Consider the following 20,227-nt stretch of genomic DNA (forward strand, 5'->3'; position numbering starts at 1 on the left):
ATAAAAGCAATAGTACTATGTAACACTCTATTCCTATGGAAAAAAAAAAAAGGTACAGCAATAACGGCCTGAAGCTCACCCTTCTAGCTAAAGTAATGGCCAAAAAAAGAACAGTCTTCCAAGCACAATGGTGTAAGGGAGCTAAAGCTGCAGCCTCAAAAGAAGCCAGAGTCAGTTTTTCAAGAACAAAATAAAGATCCTAGGAAGGAGGAAAAGGCTTTCTGGGAGGGCTAATATGAAAAACACCTTTAAGGAATCATCTGACCTCAAACCTAGAAGCCAAAGGAGGAGTCAAAAGGCAGACAAGCAAAAACAGCTGAAAGGCAGGCTTTAACTGAAGAGTATGCCAACCCAACATTCTGCAGTTCACATACATGAGAGAACCAAAGGAACTTTCACAGAAAGTGGATCCAGGTTATGAGTAAGACAAACAGAAAATCCCTTCCACTTAGATCAGAATTCCTGGTAGTGGGTTTTCTGGCCTCCTGCATAACCTGAAGAACGTCCTCAGAAAAAAAGTGCCCAAAAAGGATCAAAACCCTATCACCCAGTGTCAAGTTAAAAAGTGGACAAGTGGGGATGGATCAGAGACCTGTTGTCTTGTCTAAGTCTATCCTATAAGGCAACTTGTGGTGATTGCCCTTGGCTAAATACAGAAGAGGAAAACAATGCTGTCTGGGCCAAAAGGAACTCGCCAACAAGATTTTGGGAGAGCCTTGATCCATCTTGAACAGGACTAAGAATGATAGAAAGGGGGAGGGAAGGCATAAAAAAATCCCTTTCCAAGAGAAAGGGGGTGCCATCTTTCAAGCCAGAGGAAATAGGACTCTGCTGCAAGAGGGAGGAATAAGTGTTCAGATCTGAGGAGTACCCCACTGGTGAACAATGTCCTGAAACATCTCTGTGAAGCATTCATTCTTGAGTCTGTTATGGACCTGCTCAAAGGAGTCTGTCAATATTCTGTTCTGAAGGAATAAAAACAGCCTAAAGACTTATCTGATACTGGAAAGCCAGATCCCACACCTGAAGAGGTAAGACCGTGTCCCCCCTTGCCTGATTATGTACCACATCACTGATATTGTCTGTAAAGACTTTGAGGGACCCTGCAAGGAATACAGAACGGAATGTCTGAAGAGTCAGAACAGCAGCCTGCACCTCTATGTTGATGACATGGTCCTCCTTCCAATGAAGGGACGAAAGGCTCTGAACTTTTTAGAGGGCCAAAAGAAGCTGTCCACTCCATGTCTGACATCCGCAGAGTTTCTGAAAGGGGATTGGAGACTGAAAAAGGAAGCCCTGGGTGGTTGAAGGACAGCTTATGAATCCACCACTGAAGCTCCAGCTTGAGTCATGGAAGAGGAAGAATTGGAAAGTCCAAAGGATGGGAATGCTGAAGCCAGACTGACTTTAGGTACCACTGTAGCTCTCTCAAATGAAGCCTGACTAGAGGAAACATAGAAGTAGAAATTCCGTGTCTGTAAATGAGACCAGAGGAAGAAGGGATTAAAACAATGTAATAAGTTGAAGCCCTGGGAGGAGGCAGGGATGCCAACATTGGAAAGTTCTGGTGCCTGCATCAGAGAAAAGCAATATCCTGACAGTCAAGAATAATTCTTGAAAATTCACTGTAAACCCTAGGCTCTGCAAGAGATTCATAGGTTCATACTAGGCTATCTGCCCTACGGCATTTATAAGCCTAGCCAGAGTGTGTTTGCCTTTCGCCACTCATTTTAAATTTTGCTATGCCCTTTTTCGAGGTTAGTATACTGTGCCTCTGTCTAACAGTGACACAGAAGTGATACTCGGGGTAAACCTACGATCTCCCACCATCCACTCATCAAGATTCCTCTTGAAGAGGGTCAATGAGGGACTCTAGTGAAGGGAGCCTCTGGGTTATGAATCTGTCCCTCCAGCATGTCCTATTTATTTCAGTGCTGAGGTTCAAGTCTCTCGAGCGGGTAGCTCGATGGGATTTGGATTTTCGAAGGTGCAGCATGTTCATTAATTCCGGGTTGGACATGGCTTTATACGTCAGGCACAGATCGCCTCTGAGCAGGTGGTATGCCACGGAGTAGAACTGGAGTTTCTTTAACCGGGCAGCATATGGCATCTGTTTGTGCCCTTTGATCCTCTTGGTGAGGTACTTTTGGTGTCTTTCCAGTTGCTGCAGTTGTCTGGTAAGGTACATCTCAAAAGGGGCATTGTACTCAATTATGGGCCTGATGAGGGATGAGTAAAGGAGGCAAGATGACCTCCCCTGATCTAGATGCGAATCCCTTCATGATTAGGTGGGCTATATAAAATGTTTTTCTAACCACTTTGGCAACGTGGTTGTCAAATGCGAGACTGCTATCAACTTGGGTCCCCAGGTCCCTAATTACTTCTTCTGTACTTAATGGATTACCACCTATGTGGTAATTTGTGGGCACTTTGTTTTTGCCAAAGGGGATGACTATACACTTTTTGGCGTTTAGCTTGATCCATGGCTCTGGCACCAGTTATCTGTTTCTATGAGGCCCTTTTGGAGGATGCCTGTGTTGGCTGGAGAGTCTATTACAGCGCCCAGTTTGCAGTCATCTGCGAACTTGGTCAGCCACAATCGTTCCGTGTTGGCCTGTACCTCCGAGAAATATATACCAAACAAGAGAGGTCCCAGGACTGAGCCTTGTGGGACGCCACTTGTAACTGGTTTGGAGTCTGACGTGGCTCCAGCAATTCTAACCATGTGGGTTCTCTGTCCTTGAGCCAGTTTACAACCCATCTAGTGACATAGGGGTTTACATTTAAGCTGGTGAGCTTATCTATAATGCCAGAGTGGGGTACTGTATCGAAGGCATTTGCGAGGTCCAAGTAAGCTGTGTAGACCACCCTCCCCTCAATGGCCTTGGTGACTGTTTCAAAGAAATCGACCAGGTATGAGGCAGGATCTGCCCTTAAAGCCGAACTGGGTAGGATCCAGTGTCTGTAGGTCCCCAATATCTTTATTTATGAGGTCCATGATGATCCTTTTTATAGAGGTAGATAGCATAATGAAGGTCTCTGGAGAGGAATCCTGAAGCAGCAGGTCATCCAGATAAAGGTCCTGTATTCCTCCCATCCTGCAAAAATCAATCACAGGGGCAAGCCATTTAGTGAAGACCCTTGGGGTAGTCGAGAAGTCAAAGGGAAAGAGAGCTGAAAATGCAAGGAATAAAAAAAAATACTGAAATGGGGATGAACAAGAAAATGAAGATAGGCATCCTTTAGATTCAGACAGATCCTAAAGTCTGAGGTATAAGAGGAAGAAACCAGATTTGAAGGGATAGTGTTCCAAAGGAGGGAAATTTTAAAAAGGTGTTCACAGGTTCATAGGTTGAGCTAGATTAATGGCCCCAGAGCCTACATAAGCCTAGCCTAAGAAGATTCTCTGGCATCATGCCGCCCAGTTAGTTCCCAGTGCCCCAGTCAAGCAAGGCCACTGAAATGATCTCCAGGGGGGACTTCCTATTGACCACCCACTCATCAAAATTTCTCTTAAAGAGGGCCAGTGAAGTGGTCTGCTTGACATGAATGGGAAGTTTGTTGCAGAGTATGGAAAGTCTCTGGGTTAGGAACCTGTCCCTCCAGCATGTTCTGTTTATTGGGGTAATGAGGTTTGGGTCCCTGGAGAGTGTGGCATAGAGGGATTGGGATTTCTTTAGGTGTAGCATATTTACCAGTTACACTTGAGCTTGTCCATATAGGGCATGTGGTTAAGGCCCAAGATCCTCAGTGAGGTACTTTTGTGGCCTTTCCAGTTGTAGGTGTTTAGTGAGGTACATAACAAATGAGGCGTTGAATTCTATAGTAGGTCTAATTAGGGACGATTAGAGAGGGATTATGACCTCTTTCTTTCAGGATAAGAAACCTTTTGCAATGAGATGTGCCATATAGGACTTTGACTACAGTGGCAATGTGGTTATCAAAGGAGAGGTTGCGGTCAATCTGTGCCCCAAGGTCTTTTATCATACCTTCGGTGATTAGTGGACTACCACCTATTTGGTAGTTCATTGGCACCAAATTTTTCCCAAAGGGAATGACAATGCACTTTGTGGCACTGAGCTTAAGGCCATGGTTCTGGCACCAGACATTGGTGTCAGTGAGGCCTTTTTGTAGAATGTCTACATCAGTTGGAGAATCAATAATGGCTCCCAGTTTGCAATTATCTGCAAACTTGGTCAGCCAGATCCCCTTTGTGTTAGCTTGAACTTCAGAGAAGTAGATGCCAAACAAGACAGGACCTAGGACCGATCATTGTGGGACACCACTTTTAACTGGTTGGTAGTCAGATTTGGAGTCCACTACTTTCACAGTGTGGGTTCTATCAGTCAGCCAGTTGGCAACCCATCTTATAATATAGGGGTTTATGCCTAGTTTAGTGAATCTATCTGATTCCTGAGAAAGGGATAGTGTCAAAGGCCTTTGCAAGATCTAGGTAGGCTGTGTGAACTATCTTGCCCTCATCCACAGCTCTGGTGAGAGACAGTCCATCAGATTCAGCAGGCATGATCTAGCTTTCACAAACCCAAACTATGTAAGGTCCAAAGTTTGAAGATTCTTTATGTCCTTATTTATAAGGTCCATGATGATGCATTCCATAGCCTTACATATTAGACTTGGGCTAATGGGGCGGTAGTTCCTATGGTCTGTAGTTGCTCCCTCTTTGTGGAGTGGGATGACCAAAGCAGTGCGACACTTGGTAGGAACAAAGCCTGAAATGAGGCTGTGACTGAACAGTGTACTCATGTGTTGTGCCAGTTCACTTTGTAATACATGTAGAGCACAGCCAAGGATATTATCCAGTCCCATGGTAGAGATTTGGAGATCTAGAATAGGTCTCCAGGTAACTTCTTTACTGGAAACCAAAACCATTCTGAAATAAAACCCCTTCCCTCTTTGAGAAGAGCAAACGGCTTGGAAGGTGCATTGAGACAAAAGGCTCTGATCTACGGTTACCATGAAAGCACTGGGAGAGATCATGGCCAGTAGTTTTTGAAGGCATCTTGCCTTTTGGTTTACTGGAATATCTGAGAAGCCTGATCAAACTGCAGGCTGTCTGAACTGGAGTTTGCAAACTCTGAATGATTTTCAGTAACCACTGATCCCTGGTAACGAAGGTTCAGTTCTTTAGGAAGTGAGAATCATTCTAATCTAAGACGGATTAGGGAGGGGTGGGAGTAGAGGAGAGGGGGGAAAGGGAGTGTCATGAACAGTCACTGTTTCCTGCTGGGTTCCTGGTGGTAGGCTCCCCCAGGCCTAATGGCATCTCCTTTCCACTATCCCGGACACTGGTGCCGCCTTTGACCCCCTTCCAGGTCTTCTACATCTAGGCTTATACTAGGAGTCCAGAAAGAACTAGTGTTTGGTAGGATAACTGCAGCTGAAGTGAGGAGGCTGCACCTGCAGAAAATTCTTTACCATCTGCAGAGACATGGCTTTATCCTCTATCTTCTTAAGCACTGCCTCAGCTAGGGGCCAAACAGAAAATCTTTGTCCAAAGGTCCATCCAAGAGTCTTGATTTGACAAGTTCAGGGAGGGACTTGTTCCTAAAGGCAGGAGTGCCTTCTAATGACAACCTGTGACTACTGTCCTGCTGGAAGCTTCCAAAGGATCACAGCTGCAGTGCAAGTGCTTAGCTACTTGACAGCAAGAATTGCATAAATCTACCAGTTCCTTGGAAAGGGCCTTTTTTTCAGTTCCCACCACTTTTTGCTTCACTTTGTCTAAAATGGTTTTCTAACACTTCAACTGAAACTGGCAGCTCAAAGTCCTCATGATGAGGGTAGCAGAGGTGTAGACTCTACAAACCTGTCCAAGGCTCTGCTTTGTCAGTTAGCATGTGATTTATTGGAGGTACTTGCTTTAACTCCCTCAGGGCCCTACGTCACCAAATCTGGGTCTGCTACAGTGCTCTTAAAAAGGTAAGCAAGAATCAAGAATCCTATAAAATCTACCAGGTTTCTGAGAAGCGGGGGTAGTCTGGTTGCAATTAAAAATGCACCAGGACATCATTCACCACCTCTAAAGAGGGATGGCAGGAGGTTTATGCTCAGGAAGATTTCAAAATTCCTTAACCCTCTTCATGGACTATGGACAGTCCTGTGCTTCACATTTAAAATGCTCCCTCAGGGTACGCAAGATCTCTTAAAAGGGGATGTCTTTTTGGTGCGGGGGGCTGCAGAATCTCAACCCCATAGGAGGCAATAGATAAACCTTCCTCAAAAGGTGGATTCATCATTATCCTCAGAGTTAAAACAAAAAAATCAGAAGACTCCTGGGGGAAATATCTGCCTCTTTCTTTTATCAGAAGACTCTGGCAGAAACAGGGAGAGGGAGGTGACAATCTGACCATGGAGAGAGTCTTCCGCCAGCATAAGTACATCTTGTTGATGGGCCTGAGTATGGGAGTGGAAACTGGAAGGCCTTGGCTGAGGTAAGAATGCAGCCTACATATGCGAGGCCTGAGAGAGACACTAGGGCCATGACATGGACAGACAACAGAATCCAGGGGACAGTGAACAGAGAATCCCCCAATAAAGAGAGACTCCAGAATCCCCTTCGTAGGTTTCAGACTGGTCGTACAAAGCTGGAACCTGTGAAGGGCTCTGGACCCAACCAACAAGCAAAGTCCTTCAGCTTTTAAAGGAAGAGGAGGGACCTGGTGGATTATAAGACTCCAAAATGGGTCTTAGTAGAGGCCTGTACCACAACTTCAGTCAGAGAGGACTGCAAAAGCATCTCATCTTCAAAGTTCACTGGCCTAGGTGGACAGCGAACAAGCACCGCCAGGTATCCTAAGTCTTGGGCGCTTTTCCTTTTTATGCCTAGGGAGATCAACCTCAACTTAACCAGCCGACATATTATGCAAAGGCCCTAGATGCTCGCTAAAGTACTTTGTAAAAAATCTCAGCTCTTTGCTTAACTGTTCTACTATTAAAGCAAGCACAATGCTTGATAGTTCTATTATGAAAGCAAACACAGGACAGACCATTAGGAAAGTACAGTTGTGTACACTTACCATAAATGTAGATGTTAGAGTATATTTACTGTTGCAGTCCAAGTAGCCCTCAGCTGGCCTGAATACTAGAGTCATGGGATTTCTGCGTCGGATGCTGTCACTTCTTTCATGACGTCAGGTGTATAAAACATGTAGCCGACGCCAATATATCAGTTTTTCTTGCCCCAGATGTCAGCTGCCCCCAAAATAGGAAGCAATTATATGGTGTGAAACAAGCCCAGCAAAAAAAAAAAAAAAAAAAAAAAAAGAAAAAAAAAGTTTAAGATAAGTCAAACCAAAAAGGACAGGTGAAAGCAAAGAAAGTTGGGGCTGGAGGGAGGGTAACCCGGACTGCAACATTTAATATACTCAAACATCTACACTTGTGGTAAGTGTACACAACTGTACTATGTTCTTCATGTTTCACTGTTGCAGTCATCACATTTGGGTCGATTCCCAAAGCTAAGGACGGGTGGAGGTAGATTAAGAAGCATTAGGGTTGGCAATCAGGCCCTGCAAAACTGCTGTGGCAAATCCAGCTCTGGATTTAGTAAAGATAAGCAAGTGGCAATGCCTGGTGAAAGTGTGTACAGAGCTCAAAGTTGCAGCTTCCAGGATGTCCCTGGTAGGGACTCCTCTGAGAAATGCAGTAGAGGTAGCCCTAGTGGAATGTGTTCTTATCTCCTGTGGGGTAGGTTTTCTATAGTACTTGTAGCAGAAATGCATGCAGAGTGCTATCCATTTAGATATGGTTTGCTTTGAAATGGCCTTCCCTTCTGATGTAGCAGCAAAGCTGACTAGCAGCTGGTAAGATTTTCTGAGATGCTGTCCTTTTCAAATAGAATCTAAGCTGTATGTGCACGTTTAGAGAATGCAGTATCCTTTCCCCCTTATTCTGAGGATTAGGGGAAAAAATGTAAGCAAATGAATGGACTGGTTTAAAACCACACTAGACACCACCTTGTGCATAAAAGATGGGTTAGTCCTGAGGGAAACCCTGTCCACATGGAAGATAATGAAGGGTTCCACTGCCATAAGGGCCTGAAGGTTCACACACTCCGCTTGCTGAAGTGATGGCTAGAAGTAAAGCTGTTTTCCATGAGAGGAATTTCAACTCTGCTGTAGCAGCCGGTTCAAAGGGGGGAAGTGTGCTGCTAAGTCTTTCCAATACAAAGTTAAGGTCCCAGGCCGGAGTGGGAGCTCTCCTGGAAGGGGGTCTTAAATTTTTGGCCGATCTAAGAAACTGCTTTTAGCAGAGGATGAGAGAAGAGGGGTGGCTCAGTATTATAATGAGTTGAGACTGCAGAGGCATGAATCTTAACTGAAGAGAAGGATAGGCCCATGTGGAGCATTTCTGTTAAGTAATCTAGTACAGAAGGTAAGCTGGGCACAGTTGTGCCCATCTCTTGAGACTGGTTCCAGGAACAGTACCTTTTCCACTTTTCTGAAAAGGATTTTCTAGTACTAGGCCTCTTTGCCTCAAGAATGACATCCAGCACCTGCTTACTGAGGGGTTGCTAGAGGTGACTTCAGGGGATTCACCACGCTTCAAGGTTCAGGGTCTGAAGCGGAGGGTGCAGAATTTGGCCCCTCTGCAGGGAAAGCAGGGAAGGGGTCTGAGGCAGGTGCAATGGTTGTAGCACTGGGCTTAAAAACAAGATGAGAACACACCAAGGCAGAGAAAAACCCAAAAAATATCCTAACACTATCACAAAAGGATGAGCACTTTCACGGGGTTACCGTTTCATCAGATCTGGCTGTGGGGATTTCTGATGTAGTATTTATTCAATTGATAGTTCTGAGTGGAAGCAAACAGGTCTACCTCTGGTGTCCCCCATCTGTTCCCCAAAAGCTTGACTATTTTGGATTCCAGTTTCCATTCAAGTGGGTCCATGAGATTTCTGCTCAAGTCATCTGCCAGTGAATTTAGTTTGCCTGGCAGGAACTGAGCTTGTAAGTGCACTTGGTTGCTCAAGGCTGTGTTCCACAGAGCCATGGCTAGTCTGCAGATTGGGTAGGAATGGGTTCCCCCCTGCTTGTTTATGTATGTACCATATAACTGTGGTGTTGTCTGTCTTTACCAATAGTTGTCCTGGAAGAATAAGGCTTTTGAAGGCTGTCAGGCATTCTGTATAGCTAACATTTCTTTTTGATTGATATGCAGGTGCATCTGCTTTGGGTTCCATTTGCTCTGAATGCACTGCCCTGCCATGTGAGCCCCCCATGCATAGTCTGATGCGCCTGTTAGGGTTTGGGCGGCAGGGGTTAGAGTGAAGAGAGTACCCTGTTGTGGTTGCAGGCCTCTGCCTACCAAAGGAACTCTGCCTTTACACACGGAATGAGAGGAATTATTGTTTCCAGGTCCTGAGAATGCTGACACCATAGACTTTTTAGATACCACTGAAGGTTCCTCATATGCAGTCTTGCATATGGAATTAACAGAATGCATGAGGCCATGAACTCCAGAGCTTGCAGTATTTTCCTTGTAGACAGATGGGTTTTTGTGGCCAGTAGGTCGAAGCAAGTTGTCAAATTTCTCTGGAGCGAGGAATGCCATCTGGGAAGTTGTGTTCAAGCTTGATCCCAGGAATACAATCTGTTGGCAGGGTACTAAGTGTGATTTCTTTTCGTTGATGGTGTACCCCAGTGTAGTTAGAAGTATCTCTACAAATGCCGGGTGCTGCAGTAGTAAGTCCTGACTTTCCGCCTGAATCAGGCAATCGTCCAAGTATGGGTAAATCTGAATACTTCTCTGCCTGCAAAAGGCAATGGCTGGAGCTAGGCACTTTGTGAATACCCTGGACGCAGTAGATAAGTCAAAGGGAAGTGCAGAGAATCGATAGTGCATAGAGCCTGCCCCAGAAGCGAAAGTATTTCCTGCAGGATTCCCTTATGGGGATGTGCAGGTAAGCACCTTTTAAGTCTAGGGTTGCCAGCCAGGCATCCTTGGCTAGCTTATGAAGCAGCTGTTGTGGAGAATTAGAATTTTGGAACCACCAGAAAGGTGTTGAGAATAGATAAATCCAGTTTAGGATGCCAGGAGTTTTCTGTTCTGGGAACCAGGAGCAATCTTGAATAAAAGCCTTGTCCCCGTTGTTCTGCTGGGACAGGTTGAAAAGCCTTGATGCTGAAGAGAGAAGGCACTTGCTTTTGGGCCTCCATCCACTGATTTGTGGGAAGATCTAGCCATCCACTTAGGGTTGGGAGTGAGTGGAAGTGGAATCTGTATACTAGGGAAACAATGTTTAAAACCAATTTGTCTTGGGTAATGTATTCCCAGTTTTTTTCATGCAGGGTGAGTTTTCCTCCTAAACGTTTAAGTACTTGAGCAAGGCTTGGGGGAGTTGAGGATAAGTCATTGTGCAAGTTTACCATAGGGGGGTTGCTTACTACTCACCGTTTTGTACGTGGGAGCACTCCACTGCTTAGATCTGTGCATAAACAGACTGAAATCTTGGGGATCTACTGCCCCTGGGTTTGGACTGAAGGCCTGGAAAGGACCAGTCTTTCTAAGGCCAATGCCTACTGAATCTAGGTGGTTGTACTTGTAAGAAATCTAACAGTTTGCATAGATTTAGCTTTCTCATCCATCCTTTTGAGAACTTCTGCTTTATTGCCAAATAGGCGCTCTTGGTTTAAGGGTGCATCCAGTAATTTTGCTTTCACATGAACTGGCAAGTTTTGTTCGTTAAGCCAAGCATGCCTTTCAAGAACAGACCCAGTGACAGCAGCCCTATAAGATGCTTCTAAAGCATCAAAACCACACTGCAAAATATGTTTACCAACTTGGTCAGCAGAATGCATTAACTAGTAAATCTTTCTGTACTGCAGTCAGGAATAAATATTTTCTGTTTAATTAGCCCCATAACATGCTGCTGATACTTTTAACATATGAGAAGTACAGTTTTGTACCCACCATAAATGTAGAGGTTCGAGTGTTCATCCTGCTGCAGTCATCACACTTGGGTTATCCTGTTGTCAGGCGGTCCTGCAGTCGGCCGGAATTCCAAAGTCTTGGACCAGCGTCTGTTGCTGTCGCTTCTTCCCTGACGTCAGTGCGCCACGGGTATATATAATGCAACCAAAGCCATTTTCTTCAGATTTTCTTGCCCCAGATGTCAGGTGTCCCCAAAAAGGTGGTTAGTAATTAGTACCAAATTGAGTAACCTCTGCACAAACACAAAATCCCTTCAGCTATAAGCAAATACATCAGTAAGGTATTGAAGAGATTTAGCCAGTAGATCAGAGGGGAAGGGAGGGTAACCTGGACTGCAGCAGGGTGAACACTCGAACATCTACATTTATGGTAGGTACAAAACTGTACTATGTTCATCGTGTTACCCTGCTGCAGTCATCACACTTGGGTTGAATCCCAAAGCTAAGGATGGGAGGAGGTATCATAGAGGGTTAGTGGACGATATAAGGCCCTGCAGAACTGCAGTGGTGAAGCCCGCCCTAGTCTTAGAGTAAAGAGGTAAGTGATGGTGTTTGGTAAAGGTGTGTACTGAACTCCAAGTTGCAGCTTCTAAAATCTCCTTGGTTGGAACCCCCCTGAGAAAGGCTGTAGAAGTAGCTGTTGCCCTGGTAGAGTGGGACCTAATGGTAGCAGGATCTGGTTTTCCATGATGGGTATAGCAGAAATGTATGCAATGACCTATCCATTTGGAAATGGTTTGCTTTGATATAGCCTTTCCTTGAGAAGCTGTAGCATAGGATACAAAGAGCTGGTCAGATTTTCTGAAAGTCTTAGTTGTGTCCAAGTAGTAACGAAGTTGCCTGTGAATGTCCAAGGAATGCAGGAGTCTCTCACCTTTGTTCTGTGGATTTGGGAAGAAGGTGGGTAAGTGGATGGTATGATTTAAAGCCACACTGGAAACCACCTTAGGCATAAAGGAAGGATTAGTTCGTAGAGAAACTCTGTCTCGATGAAAAATGAGGAAAGGTTCCACTGTCATTAGTGCCTGTAGCTCTGAGACTCTTCTAGCTGAAGTTATTGCTAGCAGCAGGGCAGTCTTCCATGATAGGAATTGAAGATCTGCAGAGAAGGCTGGTTCAAAGGGAGGTAGCGTTAGTTTTTCCAGAACAAAATTGAGGTCCCATGTTGGTGTAGGAGCTCTCCTGGGTGGTCTAATGTTTTTTGCCCCTCTGAGGAACTACCTTAAAAGTGGATGCGAAAATAAAGGTGGATCCGTGTTGTAGTGGGCTGAAATAGCTGAAGCATGGATTTTAATGGAGAAAGAAAGTCCTTTGTGCAACATCTCAGTGAAATACTGTAGAATGTGAGGCTGAATTGTGTCTTGGCTTTTAGCTTGGTTCCAGGCACAAAACCTTTTCCATTTGTCCGAATAAGCCTTCCTGGTGCTTGGCCTCCTGGCTTCCAGAATAACATCCGGAACTGCTTGGGAAAGAGGAGCTGGCTGGATGCTTAGTTGATTTGTCATGCAGCCAGATTTAAGGTTTTGAGCTGGCTGTGAAGAATCTGATTGTTTTGTTGTGTGAGCAAATGGGGAATTTGTGGCAATATCCATGGTGGGCTGTGGGCCATAATCCTCAATAGCGGGTACCAGTGCTGGCATGGCCAGTCTGGGGCTATGAGAATCAGTCGTGGTCTCTCCTTTTTGACTTTCAGAAGTACCTTTGTGAGGAGAGGCAATGGAGGGAAGGCATATACTGTCAGGTTTTTCCAACTGAAAGAGTGCATCCACTTTCCAAGCTTGAAGTGTCCTTGTACAAAATTTTGTTAGTTGATAGTTTTGAGGACTGGCAAACAGGTCTATGTCTGGAAGGCGCCATTTTTGAGTTATCATTGCAAATATTTGTGGATCTGGTTTCCACTCGTAGGGATCCTTGATGTTTCTGCTGAGATAGTCTGCCAATGTGTTCTTCTGTCCTGGCAGGAATTGAGCTTGTAACTGAACTTGGTAAGCCAGAGCCGTGCTCCACAAGGTCATTGCTTGCCTGCATAGAGGGTAGGAATGTGTATCCCCTTGTTTATGTACCACATTACTGTGGTGTTGTCCGTCTTTATTGTAAGTTGTCCTGGATATAATAGATCCTTGAAGGCTGTCAGAGCTTTCTGTACAGCTAGCATCTTTTTTTGATTTATGTGCAGATTCCTTTGATCTGCAGTCCATACGCCTTGAACGCACTGTCCTGCCAAGTGTGCCCCCCAGGCGTAATCTGATGCATCTGTTCTGATAGTTTGCCTGGCTGGGGGCAAGGTGAAAGGCTGACCCTTGTTGAGGTGACATGCCTGTGACCACTATAGAAATTCCTGTGGTAGGCAGGGAATGAGAGATATTGTGTCCAAGCTGTGGCTGTGTTGAGACCATACGCTTTTTAGGTAACACTGTAATTTCCTCATATGCAGCTTTGCAAATGGTATTATTAGTATGCAAGATGCCATGAAGCCCAAGACCTGCAGAATTTTACTTGCAGTTAATTGGGTCTTTGTTGCCATGGTTTTGAAATACTGAGTCAGTTGTAGTTGCTTGTATGGCGCAAGATATGACTTCTGGGCCGCTGTATTCAAGCTGGCACCCAGGAATGTCATTTTGTGAGGGTACTAGTTTTGACTTCTTTTCGTTTACTATGTACCCCAGGCAGTTTAGTAGATGTTTTACAAAGGCCAGATGATATAAGAGAACGTCCTTGCTTTCTGCTTGGATGAGGCAGTCGTCCAGGTATGGGTATATTTGAATTCCTCTGTCTGCAGTACTAGATTACTGGTGCCAGGCATTTTGTGAAGACTCTGGGCGCAGTAGATAAGCCAAAGGGCAGTGCAGAGAATTGGTAATGGGTTGAACCTGCAATGAAACGGAGGTATCTTCTGCAACTTTATCTGATAGGGACATGCAGATATGCCTCCTTGAGGTCCAACGTTACTAATGTTACTAGCCATGCTTCCTATCTTGAACTTGTGTTTAGAATTGAAAGGTCCAGAATTGGTCTTCAGGCATTGTCCTTTCTGGGCACTAGAAAGAGTCTTGAGTAAAATCCTTGGCCTTGCTCTCGAGTAGGTACCAGTTGAATGGCTCATGTCCATGAGAGCTGTAATTTGTTTTTGTGCCTCTGCCCATTGATTTTGTGGCAGGTTTGGCATTCCTCTTTTCATTGGCAAGGTGTGAAAATGGAATCTGTATCCTCGTAAAATTATGTCTAGGACCCATTTGTCCTTTGTGATAATGTGCCAATTGTCTGAAAAAAGTGCGAGTTTTCCTCCCAAGGGGGCTGCCAAGAGAGTATTGCTTGGCCAGATGAGGTGCAAGTCACTGAGTTTGCCTTCTGGTGGACTGGGACCTGTCTTCTCCTCCCTTCTGTGTTGTAGTGCCCCATTGGCGAGGTTTGTACTGGGCTTGTGGTTGTCCTCTGCCCCTTGGACGTCTGTATTTACCCCTCTGTGGTCTGTCAGTAGCTGGAAAGGACCAATTATTTCTTGGCCAGTTTCTGCTGAAGCGAGGGGGTTGTACCTGGAGGAAATCTTTGACTGTCTGCATAGATTTTGCCTTATCCTCCATTTTCTTTAAGACTTCTTCTGCTTTAACTCCAAAAAGAACATCCTGCTGTAAGGGAGCATCTAGAAGTTTTGCTTTAACATGATCGGGCAGAGTCTGTTCCTTTAACCAAGCATGCCTACGTATAACAGACCCAGTGACAGCTGCTCTGCAGGAGGCCTCCAAAGAATCAAACCCACATTGTAAGGTATGTTAGCCCACCTGTTCAGTGGCATGCAAAAGATCCTGTATTTCTTTCAATTCAGATTGTTGAGGAAGAGTGGTTATTCTTTGCTTTAACTGAGAGATTAGGAATTGCTGATACTTAAGCATATGAAATTGGAAATTTAGTGCCCTCATAGCTAGTGTGGCCGAGGTGTAAACCTTTTTTCCCCACCTGTCTAGTGCTCTGGAATCCCAGAAGGTACAGGGTTTTTAGCCATAGAAGCCTTAGCCCCCTTGGGAGCCTGGGAGATAGTCTATGGGTCAACTACAGGGCTTTTGTAAAGAAATTTGTGGGACTCCGGCTCTCTATAGTATCTATCAGGCTTAGCCGGAGCAGGAGGTAGAGAGAGTCTGGGTTCAAACTGGATCCCAAGTAATCATCCACAATGTCCAAAACTGGTGGGATGGCAAGTGGTCTGTGTTGGGGGAGTAAAAGAAACTCTCTGAGCCTTTTCTTCAAGTCAGAGTAGTCCTGACCCTCCCAGTGAAAATGTTCCCTCATAGTGTGTAAAGTTTCCCCAAAGGAGTAGTCTTCAGGAGGAGAAGCTGATGGAATAGAATCCTCAGCATCAGAATCTTCATAAGGGGAGGAGGAGTAATCTTGGTCCTCAGAGGAGTCTGAAGAAATGGACACTTGTTCAGAGGATGCATCATCTTCCTCTTGTCAAGGCCTTTTGTCAGGAGGGGGCTGGGAACCCCTGATTAAAGAGATCAAATCTTCAGCCATTTTGAGCATCTGTTTCTTAGGCATGGGTCCTTGAACAGGAGACTGAAGTGCAGTCCTTTTAGATTTAGTAGGAGTCTTCATCTTAGAAAACGTTTTAATGGTGAGCGGTCTGAAAACGCCTTCAGAAACCAATGGCGTTTCTGTAGCATTGACGTCTTTTGCAGCAATGTCGTCGGTAGGGCCTGAACTAAATTGGCTGCGTTGGCCTGGTGCATTCCGCCAAAATTTCCGTAGCGGTCTCTGGTTCCAGATCTGCGGTAGTCGGGGGCTGCGTCGGAGCCTGAGGACCGGAGAACCGGAGAGCGGACCAGCTGAGGCCTCGGAATCTGGCTTAGGCCTGGGCTGTCTGTCCTTATCCTTGAGTTTTTTGTGCACGTCGGTAGTCGGTTGCTCCGATGGCATGGTGTAGTTAAATTTCGTACCAAAGTAGTGTCGTGAGAAATCAAAGCGTCTTTTAATAGTACGCTTATTAAACCTAGCACAAAAACGACAACTAGTGACGTTGTGGTCTGGGCCTAGGCAAGGTATGCAGTAAGAATGAAAATCCTTACGAGGTATTTGCTTCCCACAAGAAATACAATTGTAAACTTTTTCTGACATCGGTCTGAGGCAAGAAAAGTTTCCCCAATGGGGTACTTAGCTTTATAGAAGACTTCGGTCTGAAATTCGAATTCGAAAATCTCAGGAGTCGGCCAACCGGCACTTGCGAAAGGCTTCTGCTTTGGGCACCGCGCGGCAAGAAAGACTGAAGAAAATGGTGTTGGTTGCATTATATATACCCCTGGCGCACTGACGTCAGGGAAGAAGCGACAGCAACCGACACCGGACCAAGACTTTGGAATTCCAGCCGACTGCGGGACCGCCTGACAGGATAACCCAAGTGTGATGACTGCAGCAGGGTAACACGAACATCTGGCAATTTAAAGCCCTAATGGCCAGAGTAGCAGAGGTATAAACCTTCTTACCCCATCTGGCTAAAGCCCTAGAATCCCTGTCAAAAGGGGGAGAATTCTTGGCAGTAGTAGGCTTAATGCCTTTTGGTCCTTGGGAAGTGGTCTCTGGATCCGCAGTAGGATTCTTGAAAAGGAATTTGAGAGAGTCAGGTATTCTGTATAGTACCGGTCAGGTTTCCTGGGAGCTGGAGGCAAAGTATCCAGGGTAAGGCTGGATTGCAAGAAAAAATCATCTACAATCTCTAGAACAGGAGGGATTAGCTAGAGGCCTGTGCTGAGGGATGTTTAAAAATTTGTTGAGTCGTAGACCTGGCTTTCCCAGCGGAAATGCTCCCTAATGGTATGCAGGGTTTCACCAAAAGAAAAATCTGGAGGGGAAGCAGAGGGAATGGAATCCTCTGCATCAGAATCCTCATAAGTAGATAAGGGTATGTCCTGGTAGTAAGAAGGAACAGATATTAGACTCCTGATCAGAAGAATCAGAAGGAAAATCAGTTCTAGGTCTCTGAGGGGGAAGGCTGGCTTCCCCTAATTAAGATAAGGTCATCAGCCATTCTAATTTGTTTTTGAGGATGTGGGCCTGAGAAAGCACTTTGGTCAGTTTCCTAGACGTAGTGTGAACTTTAGGCCTCAGAAATTCAGTACATTTGGCTAGAAATTAAGTTGTCAGTTTAATATGAAAAACGGTAGGCCTGAATACACCCTCAGAAGTCGGTGCCTGCACAGCGGCTTCGGACCCATCCAAGGTAGAGACATCCCCAGGTTCCACAGTCTAAGAAGAATCTCACGGCATACCGGACTCCAAATGAGTGTCAGTAGAGGCCTGCAAAATCTGTAGAAGCAGGTATCAGGGGCAGCGGAAAGCACCTGAGTAAAGGCATACTGGTGACTAGCTTAACGGTAGCGTTGTCGCCAGTTTTGGACCTATGCAGTCTGTCTTTATCCTTACTTTTTTTGAAGATCAGTAGTCGGATGGCTTACCGACACCATATCAAAGTACAGAGATCAAGAGCGAAAGTATTTCGGTACAAAATTTGCCTGATTGATAGTTCAGGTGTGGAACAAGGCACAAAACAGACGGCAAGAGACATCGTGATCTGGGCTTAAACAGGTGGCGCAGCAAGAATGAAAATCTGAGGTATTTGCTTTCCACAGGCAACACAATTATTATTTTTTTCTGACATCGGTTAGAGCAAAAAAAAAGGAACCCCAACGGGGTACTTATCTTTTAGAAGACTTCAGGTCTGAAACTCAAATAAAAGTTTCAGGAGTCGTCCGACCGGCACATGCCAACTGCTTCTGCTTTGGGAACCGCACAGCAAGAAAGACTGAGGTAATGGCATCGGTTGCATGTTTTACACCCCTGACAACCTGACTGCATGGAAGAAGTGGCAGCATCCGACACAGAAATCCTAAGACTCTGGTATTCAGGCCGGCTGAGGGCTACCTGCAGGCAGATAACCCTAATGTGATGACTGCAACAGGCAAACACGAAGATCATCATCATCTTCTGGGCCCAAGTTACAAATAAGGAATAAAAGTTCAATGAAGCAAGTTTGCCACAGAAAAGACTGTTCATTTTTCTCTGACATTAGTCAAGAAACTCACAAGTTCCCCAACAGGATTATTTAGCTTAAAGTAGTCTTCTATCACTGGTGTGGACCAACAGATGCACTGACTAGAACTCTACTTCAGGGTCTAATGGCAAGAAACAGAAGTTATGGTACCGACTCACTTTATACCCAGATGTCTTCATATCAGTCAGGGTGTCTGCCGGCTTCAAAGGGAGAAGAAAATTCTATGGTAGTTGGAACCAGCCAAGAGCTTCCGCAGCAGAAAATCCAAACAGTTATGATAGCAACAGGGAAACATGAACATCTGTAGTTGCCCAGCCTCTGGAGATAGTAAACATACATGCTGAAAAATAAAAATTCAAAGAACAGCACCCTGAATTGCAGAAACTGCACTTACTGCTGGCTAGGTTCAGGATCATTCGGTTGAGGTGTACTGAAGCTCTGCATTGCCTGCACCTCCTCCTCCTCTTCGTCTTCACTTGATGCTTCCTCTGCTGCATGATTTGATCGTGGTGGCGGGGCAGTAGCTGTTCCATCTGCCTTCTGGATGGAAGGCTTCTGACAAATATATCTAGGATCTCTGCCAAGGTTACAGATTTCTTCAAGCAGCTGAAATTAAACAATTTCAATAAGCAAGAGTTGCAGAAAAGGTCAGAAATTCAAATGGCTATATAGTGAAAGTAACACCTTAATCATATGAAGGAATCTGAAAACACAGATGCATAAGCTAAATTGAAACTTCATATATAAAGCAAGGGAAGTTTAAAAAAAAAATCAATGAAGCACCCTATCTAATTTAGTGCAAGACTGTGTGCAAATGGAATGTGGCCCCAAGGAAAAAAGGGGATGAAGCCTCAACTACAACCTAGATAACTCAGTTAGTGATACAAGACTAGAGGACTAGTGGACTAAACAGGACAAACTACGGGAGAATAGCCAAATCGAACTTAAACATGCATGGACAAAGAAGCATCTTGTCTTGTTGCATGAGTAACTTATGCTCTCGTTCGACTAAAAAAAACAAAAGGGCCACAGGGGCTTTCATCCTTCCCAGAGAATGGATGAAACCAACTCCAGTTCTGTATTAGGAACTAAATGGCTCTATGGTGTGCAGGCCAGGGACCCACTCAGGAAGTCACATCTGACTAGCAGTAAAAAAACGAATGCACAAACAAGTGGGTGGAGATACAAATCACTTGAAAAAAAAAACAAAGTTATCCAAGAAAGAATGTTCCCCAGTAGGCAAACAGTCAGTGTTGTAAAATGTAGGCAAAACAGCAATGATAAACTGAAGCACGACTTGTATCACCATTCAGTAAATTAAAATCACATTTATTTTCAAGTAGGTAAGCGCTTTCACCACAAAATGTGGCTTCATCAGACCATTACAAGTAAAAGATCATAAACTGCCAAACATTTCCATTGATAGACATCTCACCCTAATTAAATTCAAATGTTTGTTGTAGCAAATCAATTCAGCACAAAACGCCCCCTAGTTGCTTGATATCTTAAACAGATTAAAACATCAACTATTTAGTTGCAGACAAAATCGACATTACAATACTCAAAAATTCATCACATAATATAATTGTATGCACACTCCACTTTAAAATATATGCATATATCATCCTTAGCATAAACTGTATTGTGCATCTATAGCTCAAAACAAACAAATAGGCAGTGTAAAAGCAATCCAACAGTAATCCAAGTTTATTGAAATTCAAGAAGTGCTTTCGGCTGTGACACCAGCCTTCCTCAGACAACCATTACAATAAAACCATCTTGTTATATAGTAAGCCTTGCTTGCTAATGGACATCAATTATCCAATTAAAATTATAATACAATTTACATTCATATTTTTTAAAAACCAAATACTAAAACTATAAATTTATGTAAATTATTGCACAATACCGTATCTGTTGTGAACTTTTAACTTTAAAATGCATGTGATGGAAATGGAATCATTTAAGCCTGGGAATTGTGTGGCATCTAAATAAACATGCCACCAATATTCCCTTGACTCTAAAACTGTTTTCCAAGGACCTTTTCTTGGAGTTTGTCGAATTTGTTCCAATACTACAAGCTTAAAATTTGTGTGTTGGATTATGCTCTATATGTCTGTAAAGTGCATTAGTATGTGAATTTTTTATTGATGTCATAAATATGCTCATATATATTCGTTGTTTTAACTTCCGTTCTGTTTTGCCTATAAAATAGGCAGAACAGTGTGAGCATACT

General features: G+C 44.4%; 1 protein-coding gene across 1 annotated transcript in view; it reads right to left on the reverse strand.

The window, feature by feature from the left end:
* The window catches only part of HUWE1 (HECT, UBA and WWE domain containing E3 ubiquitin protein ligase 1), a gene marked incomplete in the record, with an annotated part of 5,008,559 nt that overhangs the window by 3,220,569 nt on the left and 1,767,763 nt on the right, over positions 1-20,227 (reverse strand). Inside the window, 1 exon segment of the mRNA XM_044079288.1 lies at positions 18,386-18,597. Within this exon segment, the coding sequence (XP_043935223.1) occupies positions 18,386-18,597 (212 nt within the window).

The sequence above is a fragment of the Protopterus annectens genome, chromosome 8.part0 (assembly GCF_019279795.1).
Source record: "Protopterus annectens isolate FY-2018-M chromosome 8.part0, PAN1.0, whole genome shotgun sequence".
NCBI lineage: Eukaryota > Metazoa > Chordata > Ceratodontiformes > Protopteridae > Protopterus > Protopterus annectens.